The following is a 27555-nucleotide window of genomic DNA, read 5'->3' as shown; positions in this document are numbered from 1 at the left end:
GTATTGGTGTAGGCACTGAGTGACTCTATTGTATTGGTGTAGGCACTGAGTGACTCTATTGTATTGGTGTAGGCACTGAGTGACTCTGTTGTATTGGTGTAGGCACTGAGTGACTCTATTGTATTGGTGTAGGCACTGAGTGACTCTGTTTTATTGGTGTAGGCACTGAGTGACTCTGTTGTATTGGTGTAGGCACTGAGTGACTCTGTTGTATTGGTGTAGGCACTGAGTGACTCTGTTGTATTGGTGTAGGCACTGAGTGCCTCTATTGTATTGGTGTAGGCACTGAGTGACTCTATTGTATTGGTGTAGGCACTGAGTGACTCTGTTGTATTGGTGTAGGCACTGAGTGACTCTGTTGTATTGGTGTAGGCACTGAGTGACTCTGTTGTATTGGTGTAGGCACTGAGTGACTCTGTTGTATTGGTGTGGGCACTGAGTGACTCTGTTGTATTGGTGTGGGCACTGAGGGACTCTATTGTATTGGTGTAGGCACTGAGTGACTCTGTTGTATTGGTGTAGGCACTGAGTGACTCTGTTGTATTGGTGTAGGCACTGAGTGACTCTATTGTATTGGTGTAGGCACTGAGTGACTCTATTGTATTGGTGTAGGCACTGAGTGACTCTATTGTATTGGTGTAGGCACTGAGTGACTCTATTGTATTGGTGTAGGCACTGAGTGACTCTGTTGAATTGGTGTAGGCACTGAGTGACTCTGTTGTATTGGTGTAGGCACTGAGTGACTCTGTTGTATTGGTGTAGGCACTGAGTGACTCTGTTGTATTGGTGTGGACATTGAGTGACTCTGTTGTATTGGTGTAGGCACTGAGTGACTCTGTTGTATTGGTGTGGGCACTGAGTGACTCTGTTGTATTGGTGTAGGCACTGAGTGACTCTGTTGTATTGGTGTAGGCACTGAGTGACTCTGTTGTATTGGTGTAGGCACTGAGTGACTCTGTTGTATTGGTGTAGGCACTGAGTGACTCTGTTGTATTGGTGTATGCACTGAGTGACTCTGTTGTATTGGTTTAGGCACTGAGTGACTCTATTGTATTGGTGTAGGCACTGAGTGACTCTGTTGTATTGGTGTAGGCACTGAGTGACTCTGTTGTATTGGTGTAGGCACTGAGTGACTTTGTTGTATTGGTGTAGGCACTGAGTGACTCTGTTGTATTGGTGTAGGCACTGAGTGACTCTGTTGTATTGGTGTAGGCACTGAGTGACTCTGTTGTATTGGTGTAGGCACTGAGTGACTCTGTTGTATTGGTGTAGGCACTGAGTGACTCTATTGTATTGGTGTAGGCACTGAGTGACTCTGTTGTATTGGTGTAGGCACTGAGTGACTCTATTGTATTGGTGTAGGCACTGAGTGACTCTGTTGTATTGGTGTAGGCACTGAGGGACTCTATTGTATTGGTGTAGGCACTGAGTGACTCTGTTGTATTGGTGTAGGCACTGAGTGACTCTGTTGTATTGTTGTAGGCACTGAGTGACTCTGTTGTATTGGTGTAGGCACTGAGTGACTCTGTTGTATTGGTGTAGGCACTGAGTGACTCTGTTGTATTGGTGTAGGCACTGAGTGACTCTGTTGTATTGGTGTAGGCACTGAGTGACTCTGTTGTATTGGTGTAGGCACTGAGTGACTCTGTTGTATTGGTGTAGGCACTGAGTGACTCTGTTGTATTGGTGTAGGCACTGAGTGACTCTATTGTATTGGTGTAGGCACTGAGTGACTCTATTGTATTGGTGTAGGCACTGAGTGACTCTGTTGTATTGGTGTAGACACTGAGTGACTCTGTTGTATTGGTGTAGGCACTGAGTGACTCTGTTGTATTGGTGTAGGCACTGAGTGACTCTGTTGTATTGGTGTAGGCACTGAGTGACTCTGTTGTATTGGTGTAGGCACTGAGTGACTCTGTTGTATTGGTGTAGGCACTGAGTGACTCTATTGTATTGGTGTAGGCACTGAGTGACTCTGTTGTATTGGTGTATGCACTGATTGACTCTGTTGTATTGGTGTAGGCACAGAGTGACTCTGTTGTATTGGTGTAGGCACTGAGTGACTCTGTTGTATTGGTGTAGGCACTGAGTGACTCTGTTGTATTGGTGTAGGCACTGAGTGACTCTGTTGTATTGGTGTAGGCACTGAGTGCCTCTGTTGTATTGGTGTAGGCACTGAGTGACTCTATTGTATTGGTGTAGGCACTGAGTGACTCTGTTGTATTGGTGTAGGCACTGAGTGACTCTATTGTATTGGTGTAGGCACTGAGTGACTCTGTTTTATTGGTGTAGGCACTGAGTGACTCTGTTGTATTGGTGTAGGCACTGAGTGACTCTGTTGTATTGGTGTAGGCACTGAGTGACTCTGTTGTATTGGTGTAGGCACTGAGTGCCTCTATTGTATTGGTGTAGGCACTGAGTGCCTCTATTGTATTTGTGTAGGCACTGAGTGACTCTGTTGTATTGGTGTGGGCACTGAGGGACTCTATTGTATTGGTGTGGGCACTGAGTGACTCTGTTGTATTGGTGTAGGCACTGAGTGACTCTGTTGTATTGGTGTAGGCACTGAGTGACTCTGTTGTATTGGTGTAGGCACTGAGTGACTCTATTGTATTGGTGTAGGCACTAAGTGACTCTGTTGTATTGGTGTAGGCACTGAGTGACTCTGTTGTATTGGTGTAGGCACTGAGTGACTCTGTTGTATTGGTGTAGGCACTGAGTGACTCTATTGTATTGGTGTAGGCACTGAGTGCCTCTATTGTATTGGTGTAGGCACTGAGTGACTCTATTGTATTGGTGTAGGCACTGAGTGACTCTGTTGTATTGGTGTAGGCACTGAGTGACTCTGTTGTATTGGTGTAGGCACTGAGTGACTCTGTTGTATTGGTGTGGGCACTGAGTGACTCTGTTGTATTGGTGTGGGCACTGAGGGACTCTATTGTATTGGTGTGGGCACTAAGTGACTCTGTTGTATTGGTGTAGGCACTGAGTGACTCTATTGTATTGGTGTAGGCACTGAGTTACTCTGTTGTATTGGTGTAGGCACTGAGTGACTCTCTTGTATTGGTGTAGGCACTGAGTGACTCTGTTGTATTGGTGTAGGCACTGAGTGACTCTGTTGTATTGGTGTAGGCACTGAGTGACTCTGTTGTATTGGTGTAGGCACTGAGTGACTCTGTTGTATTGGTGTAGGCACTGAGTGACTCTGTTGTATTGGTGTAGGCACTGAGTGACTCTGTTGTATTGGTGTAGGCACTGAGTGACTCTATTGTATTGGTGTAGGCACTGAGTGACTCTGTTGTATTGGTGTAGGCACTGAGTGACTCTATTGTATTGGTGTAGGCACTGAGTGACTCTGTTGTATTGTTGTAGGCACTGAGGGACTCTATTGTATTGGTGTAGGCACTGAGTGACTCTGTTGTATTGGTGTAGGCACTGAGTGACTCTGTTGTATTGGTGTAGGCACTGAGTGACTCTGTTGTATTGGTGTATGCACTGAGTGACTCTGTTGTATTGGTGTAGGCACTGAGTGACTCTATTGTATTGGTGTAGGCACTGAGTGACTCTGTTGTATTGGTGTAGGCACTGAGTGACTCTGTTGTATTGGTGTAGGCACTGAGTGACTTTGTTGTATTGGTGTAGGCACTGAGTGACTCTGTTGTATTGGTGTAGGCACTGAGTGACTCTGTTGTATTGGTGTAGGCACTGAGTGACTCTGTTGTATTGGTGTAGGCACTGAGTGACTCTGTTGTATTGGTGTAGGCACTGAGTGACTCTGTTGTATTGGTGTAGGCACTGAGTGACTCTGTTGTATTGGTGTAGGCACTGAGTGACTCTATTGTATTGGTGTAGGCACTGAGTGACTCTGTTGTATTGGTGTAGGCACTGAGTGACTCTATTGTATTGGTGTAGGCACTGAGTGACTCTGTTGTATTGGTGTAGGCACTGAGGGACTCTATTGTATTGGTGTAGGCACTGAGTGACTCTGTTGTATTGGTGTAGGCACTGAGTGACTCTGTTGTATTGTTGTAGGCACTGAGTGACTCTGTTGTATTGTTGTAGGCACTGAGTGACTGTTGTATTGGTGTAGGCACTGAGTGACTTTGTTGTATTGGTGTAGGCACTGAGTGACTCTGTTGTATTGGTGTAGGCACTGAGTGACTCTATTGTATTGGTGTAGGCACTGAGTGACTCTGTTGTATTGGTGTAGGCACTGAGTGACTCTATTGTATTGGTGTAGGCACTGAGTGACTCTGTTGTATTGGTGTAGGCACTGAGTGACTCTGTTGTATTGGTGTAGGCACTGAGTGACTCTGTTGTATTGGTGTAGGCACTGAGTGACTCTATTGTATTGGTGTAGGCACTGAGTGACTCTATTGTATTGGTGTAGGCACTGAGTGACTCTGTTGTATTGGTGTAGGCACTGAGTGACTCTGTTGTATTGGTGTAGGCACTGAGTGACTCTGTTGTATTGGTGTAGGCACTGAGTGACTCTGATAAAGAAGTTGTTATTGTATTTGTGTGGGCACTAAATGACTCTATTTTGTTTCTGTGGGCACTATATGACTATTTTGTATGTGTGGCCACTGAATGACTAACAAGAAAATAATTATTGTATTTGTGTGGGCATTGACGGACTTTATTGTCCATTAAACACATTCAGTCAGTATAATTTTGTAATTAAATAATAGACAAAAATATAATACCACATATTAATAACATATAGATGGTTTTGATGATAATACTTTGTTTACATAAAATATCATAGGTTAGAATTCAGACAATTCATGAAGACCAGATAGAAGGCAACTCAATTGATATGAGGCGTATCTTGGGTAAAACAAAATAAAAAAGTACACAAAGTCAAATTTAAACGTGGTTTTTTGTTTTTTTTTTTGATCAACTCTTCGGATTCATTTTGAACTTGGGTTTAGGAGACGCATCTCTCCACGCCACCATCTTGTTATGGTCATATATAGATTTATTTGTTTGGCCTTTAGGGATACTGTTATAAAAAAATAATCATCTTGAAACACGCGACCGTAATTATTGTATGCAGTCAAATGTAGGTCAGGTCAAGTAGGTCAGGCGAAGAGGCGGACATGTTTATTTTAACAAAATACAAAATTGTAAATTTATCTTTGAGCTCATGGCTGGAATGTGTCGTTTCAAACTGTAGCAGAAGATATACTGAAAAAGATTTTTTATTACTCTTTTCAAAGCAAAATTGAATTAAAAAATATAACTAATTTGCATTTAAATGTGATGTAGGCCCTAGCCGATTAGATAAAATATTCACTATAATTTTTTTTATTATGCCAAAGGAGAAGCGATACGCATTCCAATAATAATAATAATAATAATAATAATAATAATAATAGCAGATGAACAACAAGGTTGCATTGAAGAGTCGATGGGCTGTAAAGTACAGCTAACTATAGATGGTATTATATTGCATCAAGCTAATAGAAGAAAGAGAAATTTACACATGTGTTACATCGACTACAAAAAAGCTTTCGATTCAGTTCCGCATGATTGGCTATTAAAAACCCTGGACATCAATAGAATCAACCCAAGAATAAAACAACTATTGAAAGTCTGTATGGATAATTGGAAGATAAACCTGCACCTAAATCGTGATAAACTAGGTTCTGTGCACATAAGAAGAGGTATATACCAGGGTGACTCACTATCTCCACTCTGGTTCTGCCTAGCGATTAATCCTCTATCTACATTACTCCAAGACTCTACAAACGGTTTTAGGGTTGACACTAAATGTACAAAATGTGTGTCCCACTTATTATACATGGATGATCTAAAGCTATATGGAGAAACCGAGCAAAAATTACACACCTTAATCAAAACGGTAAAATGCTTTAGTGACGATATCTGTATGTCTTTTGGCCATGATAAGTGTGGCATCATAAGCATTAAAAAGGGCAAGGCAACGAACACCAACATTGAATTTGAAGGCATCGAGGAATTGAACTCCGCCTCTATTTATAAATATCTTGGAATAAACCAGAATGCCAAGATAAACCATAAGAAATTAAAAGAGGACTTTCTTGGCAAATATAGGCAAAGAGTTAATAAAATCCTCAACACCAAACTGTCTGGCAGTAATCTCATCACTGCAATTAACAGCTGGGCCGTCCCTGTGCTCCTTTACACGTTCGGTGTGATCAAATGGACTGACACCGACCTACATGACATTGACAGACTCACTAGAAAATTACTAACCAAGTTTCGATGTCTACACCCCAAGTCCTCCACCATAAGGTTATACCTGCCCAGGAAGGATGGGGGTCGTGGATTGCAGAACATCTTCAAATTGTGTAAGATGCAAGTTTTAAAAATACGATCAAAACTGCTCGCCTCCAGCAATAAATTAGTTTCCTTCCTACGGAAATACGACTCCGATGCAACCCCTCTGAACCTACACAATGCTGATGACAATATCGGTTTGGACGACGTAGGGCATGAGATTCGCCAATGGGAAGAAAAAACACTCCAAATTTCCGGCTTCATTACATGGGGACAACATCGACAAGGCTGCTTCCTTAACATGGCTCAAAGCAGGTCATCTCTACCCTGAAACAGAAGGCTTTGTTACAGCAATACAGGACAGAGTAATCAGGACAAAAAATTACGAGAAGCATATCCTGAAACTCAATGTTGTCGACAAATGCCGAAAATGTGGAAATGTGGGCGAGTCGATTGAACACATTATGGCAGGATGTCCAGCCCTATCAGAATCAGCCTACCTAGGTCGCCATAACCAAGTTGCAAAGTTAATACACCAACACCTGGCTTTGACGTACAAATTGATCGGTAAGGACACTCCCCCTTATTATAAATACTCTCCGCAAGAGGTTCTCGAGTCTACTGAACATCTGCTGTACTGGGATAGGCCTATTCTGACCGACAAAACGGTAGATTTCAATCGCCCGGACCTGCTGTTCATCGATAAAAAAGAAAAAACCGCTACCATTATCGATATCGCCGTACCACTGTCTCATAATTTAAGAAAAACTGAGATAGAAAAACAAAGAAAATATGGGAACCTAGGCTTGGAGATTAAGCGTCTATGGAAATTGTCCAAAATAACAATATACCCCATTGTTATATCAACCGAGGGGATAATAACAACTGACCTCACAGACACCTTCAAGGCCCTTAACATTCCTAGGAACATCTTCGTTGCCTGTCAGAAGGCGGTACTGCTGCAGACCTGCCACATCACCAGAAAATTCCTCAGTGGAAACTGTTAAAGGGACTACGATGAATTTTGTTTCTCTTTAGCGAAACTCGACCCTGGCAGCGCCAGAGAATGACTACTCGTTCATTTCTAACATAATAATAATAATAATTTTATAAAGCGCTGTTAACAAACAAAATGTAGGCTCAAGGCGCTGTGATAACATTACAAACATAACAGAGATGAGAAATGAAATTTTGTTATGAAAATAGATTTAAAAAAAAAACACTCAGCGTTCGTTAAAAACTTAAGCTTTTTTCTTTTTTACAAAGCTTATATTAACTCACTCTGTCTGTCTGTATGTCTGTCTGTCTCTCTATGTCCGTCTTCCTAGCCAAATGTTTGTACACGTTAATTAATAAATAAATACAAAATCAATGTTAGTCATACAAGGTCTACACTTAACCAATGTTTGCCTCAAGTCTCACTGGGGTTTCAGGGAAAGAGTCTTAGAAAGTAGACAGTTAAAATAAAATGAAGTACATTAGCAGGGTTGAATTTAGTTTTTTTGTTTTAGCTATAAGTCCCTCTTAAATTCAACATAAAGCCGTTTATCTTTTGCTCTTTTTTTCAGCATAATTGAATTAAAATATCGCTTGAACCTTTTGTTGGGGCCACCAAGCAAGTGGGAGCTCTAAGCTATAGTTTGTTATCTATAGATAAATCCAGCATTGTATATTATAAATTAAACTTATTAGCTCATAAACCAGATTTTCTCTATTAAGTGTATGTGAAGTCATGAGATAACAACTGACTTCACGTGGACTGAAATATGTGATCTGCAAAAAACTTTTCATAGTTGTCACAAGGTTTACACGAAAAATGACACGACTTTTGCAAAACGGGAATTACAGATTAAAAAAAAAACTATTTCTCGAGATTGTCACTCAGAAGTCCGGCGTTCTAAAGTGTGATAGTCGAAACCCCGTAGTACTTTAATAAAATAACATGAACAGTCTAGACATATTTGAACAGAATTTGATGGCAATTTGTTGGCATTGAAAAGGAAGTCACACATATCATTTACACTTTAGATCTACATGGAAGGTTGTAAGTATTGCAAATGGCTGAATGGTTAATTAACCATAGGAAAACAGGAACAAACACTTCTCCCTCGCAGCTCATTTAAGACTAATGATCGTTTAGCTCTTGCTCTCGGTCAGCTCTCACTCTCTAGAGTGTCTAGACGGTCAGCTCTCACTCTCTAGAGTGTCTATACTTGACAGAATGTCTTGGATAAAATCTGGGGCTTCCTGAAAGAAAAAAAGAAAACATGACTGCTAAAAGAGTCACCATGGTAACTGTGCTTTAGATATGTGCAGTGCTACCTGACACAAAGTATGAGAAGAGGACTGCTTACACGAATGAAGGGGGAAATGTTTCAATATACAATTCAGGAATGGAATTTAAAGCAGAAATGAATAAATCTCTAATTCTAATATTCAGACTGAAAAATATTTAAAAAAAAAGGAAAGTGAAAATAAGAAGAGCAGGAAGAGAGAAAAAGAATTAGGAGAGAAACATATAAGAAGAGAAAGGAGTAAGATGAAAGAAATTTAAAGAGAGTGTATGTGTGTATGTGTGACACAGAGAGAGAGAGAGAGAGAGACAGAGAGAGAGACTATTTAGAAAACATAAATATTAAACATTTTGTGCCACTAAATATAAGTATTTCGGCTTAACAAAAAGAACATGATAATTTTGGTTAGTTCACTTATTAGTTATTGCAACTGTATCCGAGAATGTATTTTTTAAGGACTACAACTGATCCTTTCCTTTTCATAAAGCCAACATACTCATGTTTAATAACACAAATACCACTGCTGATTACACTTAGTTGTTCTAGGTAAAAGTAAGTAATAACAAGTTTCACTTTTAGTCATTTTTCGTCTACCCCATGGGAACATTAGTGCGCCAAATTTCAAATACAACACATTTCTCGCCTTTACTACTACTACTACTACTACTACTACTACTACTACTACTACTACTACTACTACTACTACTACTACTACCGCTACCGCTACCGCTACCGCTACCGCTACCGCTACCGCTACCACTACCACTACCACTACCACTACCACTACCACTACCACTACCACTACTACTACTACTACTACTACCACTACCACTACTACTACTACTACCACTACTACTACCACTACTACTACCACTACCACTACTACTACTACTACTACTACTACTACTACTACTACTACTACTACTACTACTACTCTCTAATAATAATCTTTACTGTCTGTAAGAAAATTTGTCTTACAATTAGTGCATGACACCAAACAAAACATTATAACTATAAAAAAACAATATGTACATTCACTCCAGACTCACTCATAATTTACATGTGAAAAGTTCATATCAGATTGTTAATCATTGTTTTTATTTAATGATTTGATTGCTAGGGGAACAAAAGAGTTTTTGTGTATGTTTGTCTTTGATAAAAACAAACAAACAAACAAACAAAACTCCTCACAGCTCAGAACTTTCTTGAGGGAGTTGAGAAACGCTTCGATAAATATAGTAGGGCATATCTCTTTGTACTCATTGCTAGAAACCTACAGACATTTTTGTACAGTGCTTTCTTACCGACAATAGCCTGTCATTGTCAATGTCGACTGTAATAAGTGTGAAGAGAGCCATGTCTTTGATTGTTCTGTTATAGTGAATGCTATAGTGAATGCTGTTCAGTCCGTCCACTTCCTGGCGTACCCTTGCCAACTCGAGTAATTTGACTCTGCCAGTTAAAAATAAGTTGAAAAAAAGAAAACAAAGTAATTCACATAAACAAAGAAATACAAAAAAGTTGCATAAAAATATTAAACTTATTCAAGTTCAAAAATAGCAATAAAAAAAAAATAAAAAAAAATAGTAAATTGAATATTCATATTTTATTTATAATTGAAAAAAAAAAAACAACCTATATAGGAATCGAATCCAAAATATTTGCGTTAATAGCGCCTATAATGGATATCACACTTTTATCAACTCACTCTGTCTGTCTGTTTGTCTGTCTAGTGAAAATCTTGTACACGTTATTTCTCCCACTTCCCATTCTCGAATCAAAGTTGACACTTTGCACACTTATTCATTGAAGATGACATCAAATGAATCTCCGGGATACTCTAGTAACTTGTTTGACAGTTAAAAATGTTTCAAACTATTGAAAAAAATAACCAATTAATTAATCAATAAGTCATAATTAATTAATTTGGTTTTATATGGAAAATGTACTAAGCTAACGGGAGGTAAGTCTTGCAATAATGAGAAATATGGCAATGATTGAACAGTGCTCTCACCCACATTATAGCGCGAATGGAATTCTCCTCAACATGCATGGTAGCAGACGCATATAGGTCACATGACCAAGAGAGTAACTTGCGCAACTGTGTACAGTCATAAGTATGCCGATGTCAACTAGTTCCATTCCAAATAAAAGTCTACCAAGATGGCCAATAAAGCAATAAAACTACGTACATTGACTTGACAAAAGTTGCACTTTAAAAGATCAGGTCCACTGATAAGGTGTACAGTTTATCCTTTTTGGGCTGCAAACTTCTATTGAATTGCAAATTAATGGTTATATTTTGAGTCATTAGAAATTGATTGCACAATTGACTAGTGAAAATTGATGCAGTTACACTCAATATAAGCGAGGTTGTTGAAAAGTATTTTTTTTTTACAAAGCTTATATCAACTCAGTCTGTCTGTCTATCTGTCTGGTAAAAAGTTTGAATATATTGTTTTCTCCCATTTCCCATTCTCGGATCAAGTTAAAACTGCACAATTATTTATTGAACCTGACAAGACATGAATCAATAATTAAAAAAACAACAACTATTAGTTAATTAATTGTTGGTGATTAATTACTTTGTTTGATTTCGAAATGAGGGGAATAAATGCTAAATGAGAGTTGTTGATATATATAAATATGGATTTACTCCCGTTACTACGTTTCAATATTTTTTTTCTCCCATTTCCCATTCTCGTATCAAGTTGAAATTTTGCATAAATATTCATAGTTCAAACATTAACCAATAAGTTAATAATTTAGTAGGCTACTAATTATATATATATATATATATATATATATATATATATATATATATATATATATATATATATATATATATATATCAGAAACCATATACTTTTCTGATAAATGGTACTAATTAGCTGTTATTTTCTCTTAGATAAGCTTTTGTTTTAAAAAAGTATTATTTTTTCTATTGCTTGTAAAAAAAAAAGTTGTTAGTATTTAACTTGTAAATATAGCAAATGTATTAGTCTTTTGATTTAGTGGACATTTTTGAAGCCCCGAACATTCATATTGTTACGACTTTGCCATGCGCACCACCATCCAGGCTAGTGCAGAGATGCGCACTTCTAGTAACCAAACTAGAACAGGATGTTGACATGAAGAGACTAACGATTTCCGCCCAAGTAGAGAGCCAATATGGAGATGCTGTACTCAAGGCAGATGCCCCTTTGTGTTTGTCATGTCTCGGTGTAAATAAACGTCAATGTCCTCGTTGAGTTGCCTTACTTAAGTTATTACAATATGAAGATTTTTACGTGTCAGAATCTGGTGCTACCATCCTAAGAAAACTGAAAGTGGACTTTGCAAGGGGACTACAATGGATTTTGTTAGTATTTTACCCACGAAAAGACGTCAATAATTTAAATAATGATAAATAACTATATAGATCTATAACAAACAAACTATTCAAATGGCCTATAATTTATTTTTGCCTCTCTTCAAAGCCTCCACCCTAATAAAAACTCATCTGGCAACATTCGTTTGTGTTCATTTATTAACCCTCCCGTTTCCGCCCCGCCCCCCTGGCCAAAATGATATGAAAGTTGAATTTACAGCAATAAATATATGAATAGCTCTATAACAGTGGTTCCCAAACGTTATTTGCATGTTTTCCTGTATTCGGTAGACCCCCTGCTTAGCTACTATTTCATTTTTGCTGAAACATAAACTTCAAATGAGTTTTTACAATTGCTATATTTAACTCCTATCTTCCTGGAACCTGAAACCTACAAAGTGGTCGGAACCTGCATATACCGAGCTTGAAAAGGGAAGTAATGATTTTCCTAGAAATGTATATTGCTTAGAAAAGAATTTTTAGTAGCTCGTTGGTCACACTGGAAAACTCTAGTTTAACCGTTAAAATATTTTAAAATAAAAAAAAATTAAGCTTGTCTAAAGAACAGGAAAATATTTGACTATGCGTCTTCGTGTATTTCGCATCTAGGCATTATTCATTCAGGCGTTCAATAAATGTATGTTCAGATACATTCACTCTCATAGACCCATGTTAATATCTCATAGACTCCAATGGTCCATTGTACTCTCCTAGATTGATTATCAGTTGTCATAAACCCCTAGGAATCACTGCTCTATAAGCTCTGACTCGTAAATGTTTCCCAGTATGGTGCAACCTTCTTGCACGGACAAACAAAAGCAATAAACAAAAAGCCCTACCCCCCGGCACCATTCCCAGTACCAACAGACTTTCTGTCAAAATCACATGTCAGTTTATTTAATCGAGCATTACAGATGGTGTCACTTCTCATGTCACTTGTTATGTCCCTTGATAATGCCATTGTTCTCTACCTTGTTTTATTGTTTCCACCCTGCACAAGAAAATAGATTGAAAAAACAGTGAAGACAAAATGGTGAAGAGCAATGCAGGTCGTTATCGAAGACTTACCTGAAAGGATTGGGTTCGTTACCCTTGTCCCTGCTGTGGTTGACCATGTCGTATTTTGACAACTCGCCACTGTATCGGCTGATAAAGTAACCCTTGTTAGTGACCCTAGGATGAGATTACTGCATTATAAAACAGATAACATAACCCATCATAAGAATCTTTTTTGTTTTTAAAGGAAAGCGTGCACTTACAAGCTATGATTTAAGGAAAATATAACATAAAGGCAACGAAAGGTTATAGAGACTTAAATTTGCATATTATAAGAAATGTGAAAAGGGAAATAATAGATGTCCAGAAATTAATATTATTATTATAGAGTTAAGTACCCTTTTCAGACATTGTGATCTATAGGGCAGATGATGAAAAGGTCATCTGTTTCTATGAATGACTGTTAACGAAAGTGCCAGCACAACGACCAACGCCTTTACTTTCCAGAAGTAATGAAGTCTAACCCATCAAAGTTGGGTGCACCCAAGGACGTCCTTAAAGTCCCAAAGTTCAAGAACCCTTTCTTCACCGAGATTTGAACCTAATACTCCTCAGTTCACATACAATATAATTAGATTATCTATATAAATAATTATATTCCTAAAACAACGGAATGAAAAAATGCAATGTTTTTCTATCCAGTTGTTGCTGTAGGAACACTAAACATACAGACTTACCGCTCCAAGAGATCGTCATCCTCTCCGCCCCAACCAATGTAAAGGTTTGAGTTTCCGTTCACCTCAGAGTATTGTTTCATTGACAATCCAACAACACCTCCGAAATTTCCTTTATATGCCAAACTTGAGAAATAAATGGATTCATACATTGATGAAAAGAGATAATATTCATTGAGTAGATAAACATATTGCTATAGAGTGTACGCATGTTTATTATGTAACCACGAATAAAGGTGGGCGGATAGTTTGGTTGTGTAAGTTGAAGAGATTCTGATGAAATCACAGGGTGGTCTGTGAGTAGTTCAGCATAAAAATAAAGGTGTTAAAAGTTGAAGTGGAGAACAAGCGAAAAACAAGAGACAAAAAGACGTGAGACAGAAAGACATGAGACAAAAAGAGTGAGACAGAAAGACGTGAGACAGAGAGACGTGAGACAGAGAGACGTGAGGAAGAGAGACGTGAGACAGAGAGACGTGAGACAGAAAGACATGAGACAAAAAGAGTGAGACAGAGAGACGTGAGACAGAAAGACGTGAGACGTGAGACAGAAAGACATGAGACAAAAAGAGTGAGACAGAGAGACATGAGACAGAAATACGTGAGACAGAAGGACGTAAGATAGAAAGATGTGAGACAGAGAGACATTACACAGATAGACGTGAGATAGAGAGACATTAGACAGATAGACGTGAGACAGAGAGACATGAGACAGAGAGACGTGAGACAGAAAGACGTAAGACATAAAGACGTGAGACAGAAAGACGTGAGACAGAAATACGTGAGACAGAAGAACGTAAGATAGAAAGACGTGAGACAGAGAGACGTGAGACAGAAAGACGTGAGACAGAAAGACGTGAGACAGAAAGACGTGAGACAGAAAGACGTGAGACAGAGAGACGTGAGACAGAAAGACGTGAGACAGAAATACGTGAGACAGAAGAACGTAAGATAGAAAGACGTGAGACAGAGAGACATGAGACAGATAGACGTGAGACAGAAGGACTTGAGACAGAAAGACATGTGAGAAAAAGACGTGAGACAGAAAGACGTGAGACAGAAAGACGTGAGACAGAAGAACGTAAGATAGAAAGACGTGAGACAGAGAGACGTGAGACAGAAAGACGTGAGACAGAGAGACGTGAGACAGAAAGACGTGAGACAGAGAGACGTGAGACAGAAAGACGTGAGACAGAGAGACGTGAGATAGAAAGACGTGAGACAGAAGAACGTGAGTCAGAAAGACGTGAGACAGAAAGACGTGAGACAGAAAGACGTGAGACAGAAAGACGTGAGACAGAAATACGTGAGACAGAAGAACGTTAGATAGAAAGACGTGAGACAGAGAGACGTGAGACAGAAAGACGTGAGACAGAGAGACGTGAGACAGAACGACGTGAGACAGAGAGACGTGAGACAGAAAGACGTGAGACAGAGAGGCGTGAGACAGAAAGACGTGAGACAGAAGAACGTGAGACAGAAAGACGTGAGACAGAAAGACGTGAGACAGAAATACGTGAGACAGAAGAACGTAAGATAGAAAGACGTGAGACAGAGAGACGTGAGACAGAAAGACGTGAGACAGAGAGACGTGAGACAGAAAGACGTGAGACAGAGAGAGGTGAGACAGAAAGACGTGAGACAGAGAGGCGTGAGACAGAAAGACGTGAGACAGAGAGACATGAGACAGATAGACGCGAGACAGAAGGACGTGAGACAGAAAGACGTGTAGTTTTAATGAGTTAGAACATTTTTTAAGTATCACTTTAAACTTGTGTTTCTACATATCTGTATTGAAGTATATTTATAAATAAAAAGTTATATTCTAATTTCTTGAAAAAGAAGAGAAAGAGAGGGAGAGAGAGAGAGAAATGCAACAAAAAAAAAAAACAAACAGAAACAGTGAGAGATAGAGAGAGAGATTTAAAAAAAAAAATCTAACCAAATGCCATATTGCATTTTTATTTTAAAAGTCTTTTTTTTTCCCGAAGCCAATATCTTTTTTGTATCTTTTATTTTTTTTATGTATCGTTGCAAACTTTTTTTAAAAAAAGAGAACACTTTTTTTTACTGAACCCTCTAAATTCTGTTAATCTTGAAACACAAGAGAGCCCCAAGTTTACATTTTTTTAAAACATAGTCTGACTAACATTACACACTGGCTACGTCCGTTGATTTGTTTTCAGGTTTTGATTTATTATGGTCAGTGCATCTCCTCCTTTAAAAAAATAAATCAATGAACGGGCTACATTTTAATGATCCTTTAACATAATTTTTAGCCCGTGAACTATTGCATCTACTAGCTTTCTTAATCTTCTCTTTCACTCTCTGGAAGGCTTTTTTAGTTTTTATTATCCCTGCGCATCCAATGGTCTCTGACACAGACTTTTGACTTCATTTTGGAACAACCCGCACCATAATGCCCCTCCCAACAACACATACACACACACGCTTTTGGCCCATGAATTCTAGTATAACTTTTACTTATCCCCCCTCCCCTCCCGCCCTTCAACAACCACAAAAGTTAGTGCTACGTACAGTCTTTGACTTTACTTCGGGTTCTCAATTCAATCATTTTGAATAAGTCCTCTGATGCTTTCGACTGTAACCCCCACCCCCATCTGGGTTAAAGTCTTATAGTTGAATTTCTCTATCTGGGTTTAAGTCTTATAGTTGAATTTCTCTATCTGGGTTTAAGTCTTATAGTGTTATTTTTCTATCTGGGTTTGAGTCTTATAGTGTAATTTCTCTATCTGGGTGTTAAATCTTACAATGTAATTCCTCTAAAAGGGTTAAAATCTTACAGTGTAATTTCTCTATCCGGGTTAAGGTCTTACAGTGTCATTTCTTTATCTTTGTGTTAAGTCTTATAATAAAATTACTCTATCTGGGTTTGAGTTTTATATTACTGCTCTTAACGTTAAGTAAAGACTGTTTCAAACTAAATTAAGCTTACTACAGAGCTCCAACAAAAATCAATCGATACAGAAATGGGGTGAGACAGTTGACTTTTAAAATTTCGAGAGGAAGCCGTAGCTGCAAAACAAAGCTATCAATGAATATAAAGGCGATTGTTGAGAAGAATGACAATACCTTCTCTATTCATTAAAAAAAATCCCCAAGAAAACATAAAATCTTCAACATTTGATGTAATGGTTTTTACCTGTACGAAAATTTGTTGATGGCAACAGAGAAATGTCTGGGATTGTCTCCACACCTGTACAGATTCTTGTCATTCAATGGGACCAGGTCAACATCGTGGAAGATAAAACAGTCAAACTGACCTAACTTTAGGGCTTCTAAATAACCAATGTTTAGTAAAGCACCTTTATTAAAAATGGCTCCAGGAAGCTTGAAATATAATGTAAAAAAAATAAAGAATTAGAGATTTTCATCTTTGAAGGGAAGAAAATAATAATTTAACTTTATGTTGTGTATCAGTTTTACAGAAAGAAAAGACTTGCTGATAGGCATGTTTTGTCCAAGTGTCACGTGTTTATTATGTTTGTTTGGCTTGAAGATCTGATGATATAAACTTGTGACATATGCAGGTTCGGAGGTGCCTTAATTATAGTTCAAACACTTTAATATATAATGAAGTAACAAAGTGCTGATATGCTTTTATAGAGTTTAATTCTTTTAAACTCAAACTTGAAACAATAAATATATGTACAGTAGATATATGGTAGATAGATATAGGATACGGTAATAATGAATAACTATTTACTTTAAAATTAGTGACTTCTAAGTCTAACTTTCTAGCTCTCTCTCTCTCTCTCTCTCTCTCTCTCTCGTCCCAAGCTACTACTCCTCCTTCGATATCTTTCCTTAGAATAAAGAACTGTGACATCTCAATACCCATCCCTGACTCCTTGATCCGTTTACATTTATTTTCCTTATAATGTATTTTTTAAAATTTTAACCTACATTAATTATGTTTCCCTGCTGTAGCCTTGAACTAAGTATTAATCGGCGTCTTTCTGGCATCTAAGCAAGCGTGGGTATGCGTGACCTAGTTTGAGATAGGTACACTGTCCTCATTTTGTGAACAATAAGTTTTATAATTTTTTTGTACAGAATCAAATGATTTTTCGTTTATAGTTCAATTTTGTGTAATCTATCACGTCCCACAAGCCTTGTAATCTCTGATGGAATTTTACCAATATCTAGGTGAAGAACTGGCAAATGAGCCACGTTTACACTGAGATGTCTTTACGGAGACCAAGCCCTAAGTTTCTATAAAGTCCATTGGTTAAAGTGAATTTTTTAAAAATTCTATATCGCTTTTTGTTATTTGCCGATTTACCCATAGACTATATATTTATAGCCATTCATAAGCTTGGAAGACTTATCTTGTGTTTTTCATGAAAAAGGAAAACTTTTTTGGAGTCGTTACTAGAAGAGCAGAGCATTTTTTGCACTTAGTCACGAGCAAAACAGACCATTCTGTGACTGTTTTGGAAGTAAGGCTGTTAAAGATATAAGATCTGTGGCGTCCAACAATCTCCTTAAAGGATAAGTGCGTAGTTTGCCAGATCGGTTCTTCATTATTACATATTTTATGCTTTCTGTTATTGTTAATTGTTATTTTTTTCCATATTAATCCACCGTCTACTTCCTGGTAATGAAAATAAAAAACTAATAGAACTAGACGCCAAATAACAAAAGAAAAATAAAATATCCAATTATGAGGGACTAAAAAAAGTAATAATAAGATAAATAATGGTGTCTAGACTGACTTTATTAGTCTCCCACCCGTTATTGAGAAGAACGTTTTTTGAAATATTTCAGTCCTAAAAAAATGTATATTTATAATCCACCTGTTCAATTAGAAAGAATGTGACGTCAGCTTGTTGTCTGCTCAGAAATGGAATGAGATTGTTTAAGAGGAGCAACAAATGAGACTTGCGGTTTCTGAACGGGATTATGACAGCCAATCGTTGATGAGCTTGACAATCACGTGGACGGAAGCGGCCATTTTGGTGAAGATGTTTGAACGTCTGCACCATATGTCTGAAGGAGACTAAAGATGTGTCTGTTTGCGAAGGTCCAGCTGTGTGGAGGAGAAAATGTTGAGCTATAATTAAAACGGTAGACAAATGAAATGTGAGTTAGCTAGTAACAAACTATGGGAGTCAAATGTTATAGATGAAAGCATATAATATACAACATATACTCTAATGTTATATTGACTTTTCATTGACTTCATAAATCTATTAACGTTGTCTTCTTGCCTACCTAATTACCTACATAATTCGAATATATCAAACTCAATGTAAGAAAAGGTGAGTAGACATACGCGCATGCAGCCTTACAAGAAATGAATATAATGAAAAATCATAGACCATCATAAGATTCATATAGCACGAAATGATTCTAAACACTTTTTTAATTGTTTATTTATCAAATTTTTAGACAGTCGTCTATTTACAAAATAACGACAGTCGTCTATTTACAAAATAACGACTTCACGCGCATGCCTACTCACCACCCTCCATGTGGTGTCCCCACAGCTTGAGAAAAGCTGCAGTAGATCATGCACATTTGTAATGGGCTTGTTGTCCTAAGATCATCCTTGTAGTTAGCAAGGCGACTTATAGCCGGAAAAAAAAGTCAATTGTACGTTAGTCAGAAGAAATCGGTCCGTTCTGCCATAAAAAAAATAAGGTAGATTATAGAACCGCGTTGGTAAAGAGGTGTTAAATATTTACTATTTAAATCGATTGAGTTGCTAGAGTAGAAAGGTTCTGATTAGAAAATGAAGCAACGTCCCTTAAATTAATTCAATTTCTTAATTATAATATGTCATTTTCACCTTTTAATACTAAAATATAAGATTTGTACATAAAATAAAACCGATTTTTTGTTTTTTAAAGAACGACCACTTTTGCATTCCTCTTGTAAGCTCGTAGGTAACGTTTTAGACTTCTGTACCTACAACAAAAGAATAACAATAAGGCCCAAAATAAAATATGTAGATCTAGATGATTACATTAGATGTGCCCAGACATGTTTGGATATATGTATCTAGAGATAGGTTTTGATGTGTCAGATTTTGCCAAAATATATTTTTTTCCCACTAAGGTGTCACGTCAAAATTGGTGTGGACCGCAACCCCCCCCCAGTGACGCCACTGGATAGTGTAAAGCATATAAAACACTATTTAATGTCATGAATATAAAGCTATAGCCTACCTAATGTTGGAGGCAGCTTTGCACATGGCGAATGACCTCCACTCTCCTCCAGCTCTGGTAAGACAAACAAATCCATCATACTTTTATACTTTTTATGCTTTGTGGAAAGAAGTTTTTTCATTTGTTGTTTGCTCTGGTTCCGCAATGACATGACATCTAGGCTGACTTCGTCATAGTCCGTGCTCAATCTGGGCACTCGTAACACAGTCATGTCAACATCTCTATCACTTTTATTCACAACTGGAAAGAGACAAATAAAAAAAGATATTTGACAACTTAGCACCAAGAAATTTAGCTGAAAAATCTCAACGTAAAACACAAACATTGGGGAGGGTTAGGAAGAGAAATGGAAAATATTGCAACACATTTCAATGAGATAAACATAAGCAAAGTTTTACTTTCGACAATCGATTTCTAACGGCCTTCTCACTGATAGCTCAAGAAACTGGAATCCCCGGTCAAGGAATACACTGGAGAATAACCTGCTTCTGAGTAGTGGTGAGACCTGTATGACATTTGCTAAGTCTTCTGAACAGTAACAGCTTCCTGAAACCTATTAATGTGTTACATACGTATAGTATACTTTTATTACAAAGAGATTATAAATAAAATGACAATTATAGAAAGTAACTAATGGTAACAAAATATAATTGTACCCTAGAGACAAATTGGCAGCTACTATTTAAAACTCAAAAGCAATTCAATTTTTTTCAACATTCCTTTCATTCGAAAGCATTGCACCTGTGATTGAGAATAAATTTGAGACATGTTGGGCCAAGAAAAAGGGAGGAAATTTAATTTCGGTATATAATAAAAGCAAAGTTTAATATCGATATTCATAGAGCATTTTCATTAATTGAGTTAATTGTATGTCCATGTACGTAATATAAGGAATGTCAATAATCTATGAATTTTAAAAGGTTTAGGTAATTTTGTGTGAGCACGTTTTAGAATTGAAAATCAAATTTCTGAGCTCTTATGCCCATAGCACAAACTAATCTTTATTATTTAATTAACAAAAATGATCTTTCGATTTTTATTTTTATTTGATAAAGATGTCCAACAGTTTTTAACGTGATCTTGGTGATTAAGATTTCCACTTCGTTTATTTCTTTCATAAGAGTCAGGGCGCCATGAATTAATGGACAAGGAATATAAATAATTATGCAGTGATATGGATTGTTAAGTATATAAAGAACAGAGAGTGATGTAAATTTGGACTTAAAGGGAAACTCCGATGGTTTTGACATTTTTTGATATAATATATGTTTTGATTTACAGATAATGCATATATTTTTTTATATTTGCAATAATAACTTAGTAATTGATGTTTTTCCAACGTAATTTTCCTGCGCATCCAAAACAGTCAGACTTTCACCGGGTTTCTATGTGACGTCACATATACGTTTAATTTAATCTATTGACTTCTGTATAACGGGAAACCATACAGCAGCGTTTCTCAACCTTTTTAGCTTGACGACCACTTTTTACTATTCTCAACTATGCGGCGACCCCCAACAGTAAAATTATCCTCGTTTTTATATGCCTAAGTAACTGTGCTATTGCTAATGGTATAAAACGTAACGCAAATGTGAATGTGTTTTCACCATTTTAGGTTTAATTTCAAAACAATATGTCATTGCCGTCTATTCTTGAAATATATTTCTTCATATAATTGAATTCCAAAAAAAATACAATTTTATGGCGTGCATTTATTAACTTTTCTATTTCCCATTCACCATAGTAATGCTCCATACGTGTGTGACAGTTTCAAAAGTATGGAGGAGCGTGGACAGTGATCAGGGTAAGAGTAAACTACATAGCTACAATTGTTGCGACAGTTTGACATTGTTTCTGTTTCACCAGAGGAGGAATGCTTGTGACGGTCTTTGCAAGATCACAAAGAATGTCTTCTGCATCAAGTCTTTTTCTGTATTTAGCTCTACTTGAGAACTAACTGGCTGGTAAACCCACAAGTTACCCAAAAATAGAGTATTGACAATGAAAGAGAAGGGTGCAATACAGACAAATCGGGTGCAAACACCAAATCCAGATTTGTGTTACTGACATTAAAGTGAAATCATTTTTGGCTACAACTCTATTAATGAGTTCAATAAACTTTCTGTCTCCAGAACATCTTCAACTTTGACTGTGAATGGACATCTGACAAGTGCAATCGGTGTCAGATTTGGAAAATAAGATGAAATTTCGTCCGCAAGCATATTTCACATATTTATCATTTGGTTCCTTTATCAGGTTCAATGTGATGTTTCTCATAGAGAGTTGATACATTTGGCAACATGGACATAGTATTTTCGTGACAGTTTGTTTGTCAATGTGAAGTTTTATTCTGAAGGACCGGATTATTATCAAACAACTCGAGAGACATGTTTGTTGGAGTGAAGTTTTTCATTCATTCTTGTAATTCTTGTGGCTGTGTCTTCGTAACTAATATTTAATATTCGTCGATTTCGTGAGCTTTTGCGACTAATTCAGTAGCAGACGTTGAAATCTAAAACGTTATACTGGCAAACTTCATAAACCATCTGTTCAAACATCAGTAATAGTTTTCAACTTTTCCAAAAAATCATTTTTCTGATGTACATCTCGTGTTGTTCTCCTTTCAATTGGTTTGCAGATGACTCGTCATTTAGATCGTCACCATCTCTCTACCTAAGCGTACCTCTACATCACTTAGCCTCCATGTCTGCTTAGATGTTGAATATCAATAGAACGTTGAAGGTATTTAGGTTGCAGAGTACGTTACAAATAAAGCACAGGAATTTTTAAATTTCTGCTTATACTATAGAAGTAGAACCAAACCGTAAATAAATCAACGCAATATTTTCTGCCCTTAATGTTTCGTTTTCATGGGCTCTTCACATATGAAAATATTTCATTTCTTTTTCAACGAGAACCTATTGCTAGCTTAAATCTCTTTTCGCTATCGTCCTGACGTTAACATACAAATAATAACTACGATTCCACAGCGTAGCGCTCTGCTATTAATAAACTAGTACAAATTATGCATGCTTTGACAATTGATATGTTAAAGATCATTCTGATTTAGTTGTCTTTCTTCAACATCAACAGCAAAAAAATATATTAACTGCCATTGGAAAAACTTTGTACAGAGTAAAGTTTTAAAAGTTAGATAGAATAGATAGAGACAAAAAAATCCATATTTTCGATGTTCTTAGGCGACCCCTGGCAAATTGTCATTCGACCCCCAAGGGGATCGCGACCTACAGGTTGAGAACCCCTGCCATACAGCAAAGTTAACATTCTCGTAAAAGAAATATATCTTCGTCTATGCAGTTAGATCTAGGATCTTGTGTGCAAAGAAAAAAATGCGTATTAAAAGTAGATTTACATGCTTGACTAACCACGGCAGTGCCGGGCAGTCTGTATTTTCTCGCCAGACCACTCAACACACAACAAACACTATCGCTTGGTTGTCTTGTCATGACCGACTACACATAGTCTCGACTAGCCTTACACTGACCAGTTTGTTCGAATCAGTCAGACACACGATCTATTTACTTCTTGGGACAGGGAAAGGCTTAGATGAAAATGTTACTTTTTTTCTCGAGTTGGTTATCCAATGCTTTTTGGATCTATTTATACAAGTATATATATATAAATATATATCATGGACGTAGCCAGGATTTTTTTCTCCCCCCCCCCGCACCCCCCGCGAAAAAAAATGTTTTGTATGTATGTATGTATGTGTGTGTGTACATAATCTTTATTACATTCTGACCCTTCATTCTTTCGGAAGACGTTTATTGTGCCCTAGAATGGGTTCTTCCTGTAGTTAGTGAAAAAATTGTTGACTCCCCGCCATTGCCAGCAAGGGGGTCTGGGGGAGCGCTAGGAGCTCCCCCAGCGCGGGGCGGAGCCCTGCCTCCAAACACTATTTCTGGTATTGAATGCCAATAAAATGCATATTCTGAGGTATCTACAGTGCATTTTCCTGCTATTAAAAAGTCTTATTTCAAAAACCTATTGTGCTATTCTTACTGACTTATATCCTCCCGCGCCGTTCGGCACTTTTGCCGTCAAGCTGTTTCCACAAAAATCTGTCACTGGTAATGTCTGAAGCCTCTTCCCACCTGCTCTGAGGACCTCCATGAATGTGTGGCGACAAGTTGTACTAGGATGTCATCGCAACTCTTATTATGCGTAATTCATTTTGTCGGAGAACATGTCCCGCAAACCTCATGCGACGCTCTGTCACAATCTTACTAAGGGGTCGACTCCCAGTTCGGCATAGGATGTCCTTGATTTAGACCCGATCTCTATAATTGACTCCTAAAATCTCATCTTTGTTGAGCCACATTTAGTGTTTTTCAATTTCAGCAGATGATTATTCACTGCACTTTATTAATGGAGCCCCGCCACTGGTAGACATGTGTAACCTCTCTTGAATACGCTCTTGGAATTGACTGTAGTTTGCTTTAGATGTTATATCTAAAAGGGAAGTTTTATCGTCAGAATCATCTGTTGGGGGTTTTAAACTAAAACATCTCAGGACTTAGTTGTTGTTTTTTTTTATTCAAAACCCCATTTAGCTACGATCATAGAATTTGGTAACTGTAGTTCGCTTTAAAATAATATTAAAGATTGAGGTTTTCCACCTCAAAACGCTATGTAGGGGGATTTTAAACTCAAAACCATCTGGAGGAGAGAGTTATAACTCAAAACCCCCAATTGGCTTGGCTACGCTCAAATAATTTTAATGTGTAATTTGCTTTTTTTTACATTGAAGATGTATTTTTTAGCTTCAAACCCCGCTGGCGGGTGGTTTAAACTCAAAACCCCTTTGGCTAAGCTAATAGATTTATTTTAGAGTGTGTAATTTGTTTTTTTTTTTATGTATGAAGATGTATATTTTAGCTTTAAACTCCACTGGAGGGGATTTTAAACTTAAAACTGAGTCAAAACCCATTTAGCTACGCTCATAACATTTTGAGTGCATAATTTGTTGTTTTTTTTTCATATTGAAAAGGGGTTTATCGTAAATTTTGGAGGGGGTTTTAAAATCAAAATCTTCCTTAACTGTGCACTTGGAATTTGGGGATTGTCGTTTACATTTTCTTTGTTTTTGTTTTATGGAAGTGGGGGATTTAACTGCAAAAACCCCTGGTAGGGGTTTGAAACTCAAAATCCCCCGGTAGGGGGTTTTAAACTCAAAGCCCCCTTGGCTGCGCTGGGGCAAGTGATGGTTTAGTATTAAAATCTCACCTAAAATAAACAAAATCAAAGCAAAAAATCAGTCACTAAAGTTCGTCTCCCCCCCCCCTGGGGGATTTCATTTCGGGGGGGGGACTTAAACCCCCCGCCCCTGGCTACGCCCATGATATATATATATATATATATATATATATATATATATATATATATATATATATATATATATATATATATAATAGATCTGGACTAGGCCGTCACTAAGCCTAACAGCTACTGTAAGAATGAAGCGATACGATTGGTTAAATGTCGTTTCTCTTTCAGTATTGTTGAGGGAAGTGACGTATGAAATAGCTTAAAACAAAATTTCAAAGAATCCCGTTTTTTTTTAGATGTCAAGAATTTACTGACTAATTCATTAAATATAAATTTTTCTAAGCATTTAAATACAAAATGGTAAAATGTTTACTATTACAACTTTTCACGCAGAATTTAAATATGTCAATAACTTATATTTGAAAAATCTTCGGAGTTTCCTTTTAAACTTTAAACTAATAGGTCCTTATTCTGAGTAACTGTCTAGCAGCAGTTGAAACAAAGCTGGTATTCATAGCCAAGTGAATAGTTACCAGGAAGACTAAATATATTATGACAATGTCTTCGATTCTGAACATTAAGGATGAGTGCAGTTTTTCACATAACTACGCAAACCCAATAGCGACCTGCATATTTTTCCAGCATTTTTATGCAGACGAAACCGTTGTCCGCTGGCGGTAATCGTTCATGTCATTATCCAGCATTTTGCGGACATTCCTGCATGCAATTTTATCCGCATTTTTACTTGGGGGTTATTATAGTCTGTGATAGGTATTTTTATTGTGGAATGTGGATGGCGCAGATCAAAACCACTCTTTAGTCAAGAGCCAATCGCAGTGGCTCAGTAGTATGAGACGGCTGTAGATAGCAGATGGCTGTAGGTTTCCAACTCCTAGACTGGCTGCCGACCAAGGCTGTGGAGCCCAGTCCGCCTCTAAACCGCAAATATATTATACATATATATATTCGGACAGGAGGGACTATTTAGTCATGGTTGGCAAGAGAGAAAGAAAACTCTGATTCTGCTACGGGAATCAACCCTGAGAAAACAAATTAGGATCCAGTGACCCAAAGGGCATTCTTGCAATTAAAGTGCCACATCCTGGCAGAGCATCTGACGCCGCTGATCCCAAACTGTATCAATACTTGAACACATCATCTGCTTGGAGAACATCAGCTGCTTCGAGAGAGTGGCACTGCCAAGTGAGCGACATCGCTTCTACCATAGTTAATGCCCAGGCATTCATTACAATTCTAGGATATGACCCATTTTTGCTTCGTGACAGAAGAAAGCAATATATAAATTGTCTAAGGCTTTCTACTCCAAATCTAAAGTAAAACTAAACAAGGTTACAAAAGACAGTTTGTGTGGAAACACAAACTCAAAATCGGCCCCCGAAGTGGTCCACCCAGGCAGGCTTCAATATTTTCAGAAAGAACATCCGAATGAAATTATATCAAAGACAAATGAGAGATAAGAATGGAGAAAGAAGGTTAACAGATCTTGTGTAGTGCCCCAACGGTCCTGCAGATCAAAGGATAGGTGAAAGTGAATGTAAAGTTAGATGTGAACCTGGCCTAACTAGTTCCCCTTTCAGACCTTGTGGTCTATAGGGCAGATGATGTAAAGTTCATCTGATTTTGTGACCTACGGTTAACGAGGGTGTCATGTAGCCAGCACAACGACCAACCGCCTTTACTTTTCCCCAACTAATGTCAGGTACCCATTAGAGCTGAGTGGACTCAGAGGCGCCCAAAGATTCCAAAAGTTAAAAATCCCAGTCTTCACCAGGATTCGAACCGGGGACCCCAGGTTCGGAAGCCAAGCGCTTTACCGCTTAGCCACCGCGCCTCCCCTGGCCTAACTGATGTCTTATAATTGATCTAATTTTTTGAAAAGGTTCAATCTGTTATTCAAATCCTCAAAATAAAAATAAATAAATAGATTCTCTTACAATAATAAATAGGTTCATGAAAATGAAGTTTATAAGATTACTATTCGTTTTAAATTAGGTCTAACTTATAATGCATACTAATTAGCTTTTTCTCTTTAAAAAAATACTTGCATAACTGATTTTAAAAATTAGATTTTTCGCTTTCAGGAAAAAAAAGTAGCCGTTGCATCAGAACTTTGAATGGTCTAAAATATTGTGATGTCCGATTTTCAATATCTTTTCTAGTTTACGAGATCTAAACGGGACGGACGGACAGACGGTCAGACGGACAGACAGACAGACATTTCACACAAAACTAATAGCGTCTTTTCCCCTTTCGGGGGCCGCTAATAATGAAATAAAAGAAAACATTTTTATAAATTCAAGTTTGAAAACAATCTTTTGTTTTATCTACGAGTTAAGACGCCAAAACTCTGCTTGAGCAGGTATATTAATATAACACAGTAGTACAATGATAGT

The 27555-nt window shown here is 37.6% G+C and overlaps 1 protein-coding gene across 1 annotated transcript in view; it reads right to left on the bottom strand.

Annotated features, from left to right (window-relative positions):
* Positions 1-7254: 7254 nt before the first annotated feature.
* The window catches only part of LOC106051360 (beta-1,4-galactosyltransferase 4-like), a 33575-nt gene continuing 13274 nt past the window's right edge, over positions 7255-27555 (bottom strand). The window contains exons 2-8 of the mRNA XM_056036075.1: positions 19853-20092; positions 18479-18711; positions 16822-17009; positions 13662-13784; positions 12997-13101; positions 9863-10010; positions 7255-8511 (exon numbers count right to left, since the gene is read on the bottom strand). Coding sequence (XP_055892050.1) covers positions 8449-8511; positions 9863-10010; positions 12997-13101; positions 13662-13784; positions 16822-17009; positions 18479-18711; positions 19853-20092 — 1100 coding nt within the window. The 3' untranslated portion in view covers positions 7255-8448. The remainder of the gene's footprint in view (positions 8512-9862; positions 10011-12996; positions 13102-13661; positions 13785-16821; positions 17010-18478; positions 18712-19852; positions 20093-27555) is intronic.

The sequence above is a fragment of the Biomphalaria glabrata genome, chromosome 7 (genome assembly GCF_947242115.1).
Source record: "Biomphalaria glabrata chromosome 7, xgBioGlab47.1, whole genome shotgun sequence".
NCBI lineage: Eukaryota > Metazoa > Mollusca > Gastropoda > Planorbidae > Biomphalaria > Biomphalaria glabrata.
Note: the sequence above shows the minus strand (reverse complement) of the source record. Positions and strands in the feature narration are given on the sequence as shown.